Source organism: Salvelinus fontinalis, chromosome 33, assembly GCF_029448725.1.
Source record: "Salvelinus fontinalis isolate EN_2023a chromosome 33, ASM2944872v1, whole genome shotgun sequence".
Classification (NCBI taxonomy): Eukaryota; Metazoa; Chordata; class Actinopteri; order Salmoniformes; family Salmonidae; genus Salvelinus; species Salvelinus fontinalis.
Window position 1 is genome coordinate 39,269,847 of NC_074697.1, and position 11,035 is coordinate 39,280,881.

Sequence of the window (11,035 nt, forward strand, 5' to 3'; positions counted from 1 at the left end):
TAGTTAAATAAGGGTTAAATAGAAAGACTTTGACTGTGGTTATGTGAGGATGATTATGATGGTGTTGATGATTGATAACATTTGGCTATGATGTATGGTTTTAAATCGACATACATTTGAAGGTATGGGCTGGAGCCCATGTCCTATAGGTGGTTGATAGCTAATAAGTTCGTTAGTTATATTGTGTCTTTAGGTACGGCCAGACGTTTGTCTATTTTCATATTTCTCAACCTGATACATTGGAGAAATATGTTAAGGTCAAATATTACATAATACAATATTAATGTATCTCGAAGGAACTAAATTCTGTTGCATTGGCGCACTATATGTTTAGCACTTCCGTCTAGTCATTCTGTCAGATGTGATTCTGTATCATCTGGCCTTGCATTGTGTACTTTTTTTGTTCACTTCACTCATCTTAGCAGGCGACCATGGTGGGGACAGTGTTGTAAACAGAGGATTTGTGAAAAGCGTAGTCCAAAACAATGACCCCTCATTATACTGCGGTGAACTGAACGTTCAATTTCCACAGTTCTGCGAAATATCGCTCGAATTTACTGAATATGACAAGGTTCAGCGGACGCGCGCTCAGGGCGGGGTTTGTGTGAAGACGCACTGTATACAGTGGTTGAGTTCGTTTTGCATGGCCCGGTGGAGAGTTCGCTTAAGGACCAATGGAATGGCCTAAAATGAGGCAACTCCACCCACCCTGCAAAACTAACTCGATCAATGTCACCAGCGCGCGTAGTCGGGACTGGAGCCTGTGATAAGTCTCTCTGTTCCTGTCAAAAACACAGCTGAGAAATCGATCCAGTTGTTGCTATATGCCCCATTCATCTGGAGGAGGTTTGTCGAATAAAACAAATTAGATTTTTATCTCGAGCGGATCGTATATCAAACAGACGGGGAAGTTTTGATTTATACCATCTTGGACTAGTCCTTGGACGGAATATTCCTATCTAGATTCTACAGGTGAGTAGCCTTATTGGTGAGAGGTTATCTTTAGCCAAGTCTTTTTTTAAACTTGCCTAAAGATAAGTTTAACCCCAATAAAAGAGCATGTGATATGTAGGATATGGCTAGCCTGTAGGACAGAGTGTTGATGTAGGCTGTAGGAATATTATTTTGAATTATTGGGAGTTGAGTTTAGTCTGCTAAAGAAAATTGGGATTTTTAATGTTAATATTAGTATTCTGGATATGTTATAAATGCGTCAGCTTTGGCATTTGTATTTATTTGGGGATATCTGGTGATTTATGCACCTGTGCATTCTGCTCCGTTTTTGTCATTTATGTTCAGCGAGCGCTGGTAGGGTATTTAGTCGGGTTGTCATGAACGTACCACAAACACTAGCCTTATTTCTATGAGCCTACCTGGTTTTGATTAACACAATAGCCTTTGCTTACCATATTCTGCCGTAGTCTACAAGGTCCTTCCTTATAATTTGTGCCTGGATGTGTTTTGATAGGACGCATAAAATGACCATTGCTAATATTTCCTCACTTTACATAACAACACAAAGACATAGGTAGTGTGAGTCATATTAGAATTGATCACTTGCCTATACGTCTTGGATGAGTGGGATGGCATGAAAAGTGTTACTGTGTGTCAATGTCATACATGTATGACACTTGCAGAACCATCTCACAGGGATGCAGCTGAGTAGTTTGCCAATCAGAGCAGATCTGCAACGTGGAGTGCCTGGACACAGCCCTTAGCTATGCCTTATTGCTATTATAAACTGGTTACCAACGTAATTAGAGCAGTAGAAATAAATGTTTTGTCATACCCCTGGTATACGGTCTCATATACCACAGCTCTCAGCTAATCAGCATTCAGGGCTCGAACCACCCAGTTTATAATCAGTATTATAAACTGGGTGGTTCGAGCCCCGAATGCTGATTGGCTGAAAGCTGTGGGTATATCGGACGGTATACCATGGTTATGACAAAACATTTATTTTTACTCTGCCTTGCGTTGTGCTTAAGAACAGCCCTTAGCCGTGGTAAATTGGCCATATACTACACCCCCCCTGGCCTTGTTGCTTAACTAACTAACCTATCAAACATGGGAATCATTACAGGCACACAGAAGACAAACAGTTACCAAATCCATACAGAGGAAAAAAACATGTTTATTTTTTACTAGATTTGTTGATGACAACTTATTGTGTCTACATTAGTAAATGTATTGATAGATGTTTATTACATTTCATTTTATAGTGTTGCGTTTTAAAGTAGTGCTTTATAATGGAACTGGAGCAATTTCTAATGGCATACTTCACAGCTTGTTCATGAACAGAAGGCATGTTTTAATAAGATGGTGAGTAAGATGCCACCCACCTACATTGTGGTCACAGCTCACTGCCTGATAGATACAGGTGTAGGATAGTAATGTGTTCACTCTGTTGCAGGAGAACCTTCCAGCAATGCAGGAAATATAACATTTGTAGTGTGTTTGAGGTTTAAAAAGGCTTCGGAAATGTGTAATGTTTAGAAATTTCAGACTGGATTTTCCCTTATGAAAATTGTATCAACCTCTACAAAAATGTCAATTAATTATAATCCACATAATAATTCACATTTCCTGTTGCTGCAGGGTTATTTTCCTGCTGTAGCAAACTGGCTCAATTTAAGATCCTACACCTGTAGGCTATATGAGAACGGCACACATGGTGTTGGCAGGGACCTCCCCTGCTGTTCCAGAGATGACTTGCACCCCCAATATGAAAGCGCTCCGAAACCCACCATGGGATTTGTGTTTGTGCCATACCTGTGTGTGAAGTTCAGTGCTAAGAGAGGAAATATGGGCCAGGTGAAGAAAAAAAAAACACGACCAGTCATATAAGTAATGTAGATAAATGTCCGGTGTTAAACAATAACCCAAGTTTAGTTCCAGTTTCTGGAAATTAAAGGGTACAGGGTTGGGGAATGATTCACTCATTCAGAGTCAGGCTGTGGGTGTTTATGGTAGCTGCAGCTGTGAACCACTGTCCCCTGATTTTGTTAGGGCAAAAGGGGAGGCTTTCCAAGTGCATGATTAGATATTTGTCGATATTTTGCAACTGTGTGTGTGCACATGCGTGCATGCTTGTTTGTATGCATATGTATGTGCGTGACTATCTGCAGGGCACTGAGTCCTCTGTTTATTGCACCTGCAGGAAGACTGTTTTGATGTCTGCGCGGCGGGAGTCTCTATGGCTGTGTGGACACGTCACTCTGGGCTACGGGCTCTTTCTCCTGGTCGCCCTTCCAGACCTCGCCACAGGTACCCGTCTCCCTCCCCAACCACCCACCCTAACCACCCACAACTGCCCACCCCGGTTATCACCTCTGCTAGGCATCCAAGTTGCACCACCATGCACTTGTTGAAACAGTCACCACTGCACCCAAAAGCTGTAATCCATCTGTAAGAGCTAATTATATAGCTATCTGGACATACAACCTGCATCATGCTGCAATGATACTTAGCCCTCTCCCCAGACCTGCAAGACTCCTCCTCCCAGACTCCACCTGTCTTACCCCATCCATACGACCGTATCTATTAAAAAACTCTCTACCAAAAGCTTTTTTCCTCTTCAACCTGAATCACAGATCTTTGAGATACAATAACTGCCGGTTAGATTTAACAACAAGGTCTGACAACTAAACTGTATGCCTCATCCGCAGGCAGGCTAGGGAACTGCAGCCACCCTCTAGTGCCAGAACACGGGGGCTTCCACTGCGAGCCCTCCCCCTGCCGAGGCTTCCCACAGAAGAGCTTGATCTACTACTTCTGTGAGCCCGGCTACACCATCCCAAAAGAGGTGCACAGCTCGCGCTGCCGCCACGGCAAATGGATCCCCAGCGTGCCCACCTGTCTGTCCACACCAGGTGAGTCACTACGGCCGTGTGGGAGGAGGGGTAAACCTTTGCTTCTAGTGTAATGGACTAGAGCAGGGATGGGCAACTTTGATGGGGGTGGGGGCAACAATAAATCTGAACTCATCATGAGGGGCTGCGGTGAATCAGGGGTCTGCGTACCTACATCCATACCAACATATGCAGTCAGAGCCCCACTTTGCGAGCAAAACATTTTAGTGGCAGCAGAGAGAAAACATTGATGTTTTATTGTTCATTTCTTGCAATTTTGCCATTGGGCGTAGATAAAATGTTGCAGTTTTAAAGATAATTTGCTGCAATTCTACATGTTTTGCCATGGGGCGGAGGGAAGATTTGAACATTTTTGGGAAAAAAATGACATGTTAATTTCCTGCAATTCTACTCATTTTGCCGTGGGACGGAGAGAGAAACAGTTTTTAATATGATATCTGAGTGAGAGTGACTAACAAAATCAATGGGGGTCCCCTGGTCAGTATTAGACCATGATTACTATACGTTTAGCTAGCTGGCTGCTATACTAATTTACCAATCTAAAAAATGTCACTCAATGGGCTAATTGAGTGACTGTCAGTGACTGACATAACAAGAGAAAAACTGCTGATGCACACAACCAAATGTTGAAATTGCAGCTTATTTATTTTTGGAAATGGATCCGCCGGCCTAAAAAAGGAGGTCGCCAGTTGCCCATCCCTGGTCTAGCGCATGTGTGTGTGGAGTATGTCCATGAGTGACTGATATGAGATAAGTGTTAGGTTAACTACAGTCAGGTCAAAGGTTGCAGTGTGATTTAAGGTAGGTTCTGTACTCAATCACTCACCACCTTTGTAAATGCATTAACTCAGACACCTAACAATTACTTTGGCTGATTCCGGGTTGGCTATATGCATGCATGGAGGTTATGAGTTGATGATTTAAATGTTACATGGCTTTCTTCCACATAGTCATCTCATAAGCTGATTAATAGCAATGCAATGACCACCCTCCTTCATTCGTCCTCTTATTGCAGGGATGGATAACTCCAGTCCTCGAGGGCCTGATTGGCGTCACACTTTTTCTCCATCCCTAGCAAACACAGCTGATTAATCTAATTCTAAACTGAAGATCATGATTAGGTGATTATTGGAGTCAGGTGTGTTAGCTGGGACTGGGGCAAAACTGTGACACCAATCAGGCCCTCGAGGACTGGAATTGCCCACCCATGTCTTATTGAATGTGGAAGAGGCAAGTGGAAGCATGCACTCTATACCACTCCATGACTGTTGTGCTATAGTTTCAATGACCTTGAGTATAGCCTACATGAGCATTGAGTGGCACTAGAGCTGAGCAGTGTGTTAGGGTGGTTAACAGGATGGTGTGTGGCCTGTTAAGTGCTAAGATTTGATTGTCGTAACTTTCTGGTACCAACCCCGTAGTTCCACACGAGGTCAATGACCCCTGAGATGCAAAAGCCGACATAGCAGATTCTTAACATGCTACTTTAGAGCCTCTTGCTTCCTCTTTCGGCCTGTGATGCATCGAGGCAGGAAACCAGCATCAAGAAACGGGAAGTGAGCAAAGTCACCAAACTAACCAGTCTCTTTCCTCTGCCATATTAAACCTCACGGAAATGTAGTGCGTCATGGTTATAGGAAACCACACCTGCAGATGCATGACTGACTCCCTTTTGAGAGACCCTGTTTTATACTGTCCATATGTGTATCAGTAGCATGTTTCACCTAAATGACGTGTGTACTTCCTGAATGTATTTGTTGAGTGTGTTGTAGCTCTGGTCCAGGGTGACAGTGTGCGTTCGGGGGCGTTAGTGAGTGCACACACTAACGCACTGGACCACAGCTAAGTGTGTTGTAGGTAGTTGATGGGTGTGTGTGTTGATTGTTTGTGTTGTGTTTTCTCTCAGACAGACATGTTAACTATGAGGACCAGGTGGCACACTCACTCCCCAGCGTTGCCACGACGGCGGTGGGAGTGTCCATATTCCTTCTCACCACCACGGCCTGCTTGGTGATCAAGTCCCGCCTTTTTCCCTGTCACTCACACAGGTAGGCACAAATGACTGGCTCTTATCCCTGTCACTCACACAGCTATATTCATATGACTGGATCCTCTATAGCGGTGTTGTCACTACTAACCCTGGTCCTGGAGCATGTGTACGTAGGTTTTGTTCCAGCCCAGGACTAACACACCTGATTCAGCTAACCAAGGTCTTGATTTTTTTCATTTCTTTTTTATTTTACCTTTATTTATACAGGTTTTTTCTCATTGAGATAACATCTCTTTTCCAAGAGAGACCTGGTCCAATAGCAGCAGAGGGAACAACGTTTCAGACAAAACAACTTACCTAAACTAACACAACATTAAACAAAACTATAAACACAACAAAAACATTGTACATTAAAAACACAAACGTCTTGACTTAAAACAGCTGGCCTTACACTCTTCTATGATATATACATCGAGTGTTTAAACTCCACCAACGAAACTAGATCATCACATTTTAAAATGTTCATGACAGAATTCCAGGATCACGGAGCTTAGTAACTAAAACTATTTCTACCATGTCCTGTTCTAATTTTTGGTACTGTTAGAAGCAAATCAGAATGGGACCGTAATTGATATTTATTTACTGACCTGACTAAAAAAGAACAGAGATAAAATGGCATTTTACCCAATATGGCCTTATAAATCAGTGTATACCAATGTTTAAGTCTACGCAAGGTCAATGACGACCAGCCAACAGCGCTGTAGAGATCACAATGATGTGTTAGACGTTTCTGATTTGTAATGAACCTGAGGGCTGCATGATACACTGAATCAAGTGCTCTCAGGGTAGTGGCTGAGGGCTGCATATAGATATATATATATATATATATAGATATACTGTCGGTTTTAGATTTTAGTGATGTTATATATATATATAACATCACTAAAATCTAAAACCGACAGTAATGTATATCATACCAGCTCCTTCCTGGCCTCAAAAGAAAAACAAGCCTTATAATGGTAATAAAATCCTATTTTCAGCTTGAGCTTCCTTATCAAGTTCTCTACATGCACAGTGAAGCTCAGCTTATCATCAACCCACACACCCAAATATTTCTACACTTTAACTTGCTCTATAGTATGTCCAGCCAATGTAGCAATGACATGATTTGTAACATGCCTGGCATTTGAAAATACCATGCATTTTGTTTTACCCGAATTTAGAATCAGCTTTAAATCATACAGATTCTGTTGTATGATGTTAAATGCTCTTTGGGCATTTTCAAAAGCTAAAGATAAAGTACTACCACTTGAATAAAGAACAGTATCATCTGGATAAAAATGAACATCCGCTGTTTCAATAAGATCCCCAATGTTGTTGATATACAAAATGAACAACAGTGGGCCCAAAATAGAACTTTGCTGAACACCTGAGCACACCTCTATGGACTCAGATTTACAACCATCCGCCATTACACATTGTGTACGATTGATGATTGGTTGAATCAGGTGTGTTGATCTGTTGGGTGGTTACAGCGCTGTAGTGGCTTTGTACAGTAGAGGCTTGGAAATGCATCACATCCTGTAATGAAAGCATCTTTATAATCTGATGAGTGAAAGTTGAAAGACTGTGGAGGAGGATGAAGGAAATTCAGTGGTTTGATAGTCATCTTATCATCAATTCTGGGTGTTTCATAGCTGTAGTGTCAAGTTAGATTGTTGGTAAATCCACCCACTGTATGAATGCTGTCTGTGAAGTGATTTGATCATCTCTCTACTGTTGTTCAGCAGGCGCTCCTCTGACCAGATGGATCTGATGGTGGATGGCCTGCCTGTGTCTCTGCCCACCTATGAGGAGGCTGTCTACGGGAGCTGGGGGCAACACCTGCCCCCCTGCATAGGGCCCACCCAGCTCCTATTGGCCCAGGAGGCTCCAGGTCCATCATTAGCTCACAACCAATCAGATTCCAGTCACCTTATCCATCAATCCAATCAAAGCCCCGAGATCCTTCCGCCCCCTTACGAGGAGATCCAATCCCGTCCCAGAGAGAGTCAGAGTGAGGTGGACGTGCGGGCCATACAAGTTGCACTTCCCGATGACAAGGACATTTGAGTGGCTGGCGTATTTGTGTTACACACCAATGATGTACTGACTTGTAAAATCATGTGCTCAGGCACTTATATGGATTCAAGCCTACCAGCATGGATCGACTTTCTTTTCAGCTTTTAACCTTATACATAGCACACCAGTTCTGATTGGCTATTTGTAATGTTATGAGATGTATCCTGCCATGGAGACATGGTTTATATCCCATCAGTGATGGGACCTGAGCCTCATTTGTTGAGGTGACTTTGGTAATGCCATTACTGTTACATCACAGGGACCTGCACGTCCTTCTTGTTGGTTTATGATTTGCGATGATGGCAGAGTTGTAGCGTCGATATAGGAACCAGCAGACCGACCCTGTTCCCACCTTGCACCTCTCCCCTATCTGCTTAGAATTATTGACCAGTTTGGGGAGACTTGGGGGTAGAAACCCCCAGAATGTACTTATTTGTTATAGACATTGAATGTAGTTGTTTCTCTTTTTCTTTTCAATAGAAAAAAATGTAATGTATGTAATGTAACATTTACATAATATTGCAATTGTTGCATTGCACAGAAGACTAAAATTCAACATTGTTTCTAATTGTAAAACCTCTTTTCCTTACTCAGTTATGGTGCTCTCTGGGAAGAATTAGTCAAAGGAAAGTAGATCGCATGGTTGATCTGAGACAGTCTGCACCCAAATGGCACTCGATTACCTATAAAGTGCCCTACTTTTGACCAGAGCCCTATAGGCCCTAGTCAAAAGTAGGGCACTATAGGCCTCCCGGGTGGCGCAGTGGTTGTGCCACCAGAGATTCTAGGTTCGAGCCCAGGCTCTGTCGCAGCCGGCCGCGACCGGGAGGCCCATGAGGCGGCGCACAATTGACCCAGCGTCGTCCGAGTTAGGGAGGGTTTGGCCGGCAGGGATATCCTTGTCCTTGTCTCATCGCGCACTAGCGACTCATGTGGCGGGCCGGGCGCAGTGCACGCTGACCAGGTTGCTTGGTGTACGGTGTTTCCTCAGACACATTGGTGCGGCTGGCTTCCGGGTTGGATGTGCGTTGTGTCAAGAAGCAGTGCGGTTGGGTTGTGTTTCGGAGGGCGCATGGCTCTCGACCTTCGCCTCTCCCGAGTCCGTACGGGAGTTGCAGCGATGAGACAAGACAGTAACTACTACCAATTGGATACCACGAAAAAGGGGGTAAAAAAAGTAGGGAATAGGGCACCATTTGGGACACCAAATGACGGTAATAACCAGCTCATGTTGAATAATTAAGTTAAAGTTCTATGTGGGAATTTCAGCTTAAAGCGGCAATCAGCAGTTGAAACAATAAGCCACCCCGTTTCAGTAAAAAGCTGAAGGATGGGCCTGAGAAATTTAACCACTCTCAAATTCATAGGCAGGACTAACCATCCATGATATAAAAAGTATAGTTTTAGCCAAGTTGTAACATGGGATCTGACATTCTGACCAACTCATTCTTCTGTTATGTTACTCAGAACTTTGTACAAGCAGGACGGCCAGGGCAAGGCACTGTGAGGGAAGTGGAGTAGACTCACTTTAACTTGTCAAGCCTGCTAACTATGTCCAAATGGAGAAGTACAACATCCGCTTATGAGGAATGCAGAACTACTATACTGACCTATTTACTGGAATCAGTTGAGAAATTACTGTGTGTTTATCCCTGATTTTGAGGTTGTAGTTAGTGAATGGAAAGACCCATTGACAAAACAGTTGGTGCATTATGGTTGTTTTCCCATAAAACAGTTTCAAGCAGGAAGTGATATGTAATAGAACATAGTTCCACAGGTTTTAGTCAGCATCAGTGTGGGTTTCCACAAATGGATCATGCACAGCATTCTTTACCTTCCCTCTAAAGCAGGGGTGTCAAACTCATTTAGCGGGGGGGGGGGGGGGGGGGGGGGGGGCATTCGGTCTTCAACGCTGTCTGGAAAGTCGTGAACATTTTTTCTATTTCCTCGCCACGTTAAAATTTGCAAAAAAAATGGTGCAAAAAAGAAGCTCCCTGACTGTCTAGCTTTCATTTCTGTGATTATTAGTGAGCTGGACACAGTCAAGAAACTATGAATGTAGGTCCATTATCATTTTACACAGTTTAGATTTGGTTTTAGTCATTTTAAAGTATATGGAGTTTGTTTCCCCCACCCCCCCAAAAATATATACTGTATATTATTTTTTAAAGTTTTACTCAAACCACCCGCGGGCTGGATTGGACCCCTCGTGGGCCGGATCTGGCCCGCGGGCCGTATGTTTGACACCTCTGCTCTAAAGTGACAGTTAATTTGTAACTATTGTGGCCATTATACATATGGGTGTTATGTTCATGACATGTTCAACTTATTTGGCACAGCCAAACTTAAAGGTGATGCCATTTACACATGGTGTGCTGTGTTTAGAGCGACTAATGTGTAGACTACACCGTTACACAATTTATAACTAGTCTGGGGGTACTGCATAAACTTTACATTAAATTAATAAAAATAGGTCAGAAGTAACCTAATCTCTCGTGGACAGACACATGTAACATAACTGAGATTTTTTTGTTCTGGGTTTCCGAAATTAGCTTGGGTTTTTGGTGGGAAACAAAGGAGCATTATTAAATATCAAGTAAAGAAACATGCTGCAACCTGCACTACGAAAATATGAATCTACCATAAACACCACAAGATGGCAGTATTTCTTTACATTAAATCCTCTTGAATAAAAAGTGCATTTATATCCTATTCAGTGAATAATAAGCAAAACAGTAGACAAACACTAGTCTTTGAAAATGAAAGTTATGATAAAAGCCAAATTTATAAACATTAGTATTATGATATGTAAATTACATAACTACAAATGGTGGTAGACCTACGTCATTATAGGGTAGGTTGGGGTAAGACTGATATGTGCCATCCGTAGGTAAACACATTTTGAAGGGAAATAGGTGGGCATAATTACACTTTTTGCCAAACATACTCACTATAAATTGTACTACTTGATTATAAACTGATAAATAATCCACTTGATTAGAGAGAAATTCTCTTTCGGCTCCCCTATTGGTATATTTTTTAAAAAGTGTAT

The 11,035-nt window shown here is 42.6% G+C and overlaps 1 protein-coding gene across 2 annotated transcripts; it reads left to right on the forward strand.

Annotated features, from left to right (window-relative positions):
* The first annotated feature begins 673 nt into the window (after positions 1-673).
* LOC129832220 (sushi domain-containing protein 6-like) lies at positions 674-9,862 on the forward strand. Of its 2 annotated transcripts, none has more exons than XM_055896112.1 (5): positions 674-972; positions 3,161-3,267; positions 3,669-3,872; positions 5,779-5,920; positions 7,650-9,862. In XM_055896112.1, exons 2-5 carry the CDS (start codon positions 3,174-3,176, stop codon positions 7,972-7,974), a joined length of 765 nt encoding a protein of 254 aa, XP_055752087.1. In that variant the 5' UTR covers positions 674-972; positions 3,161-3,173; the 3' UTR covers positions 7,975-9,862. The 2 variants fall into 2 exon arrangements, with proteins under 2 accessions (XP_055752087.1, XP_055752090.1); XM_055896115.1 differs by having other exon boundaries at positions 675-972; positions 7,653-9,862.
* Positions 9,863-11,035: the final 1,173 nt, after the last annotated feature.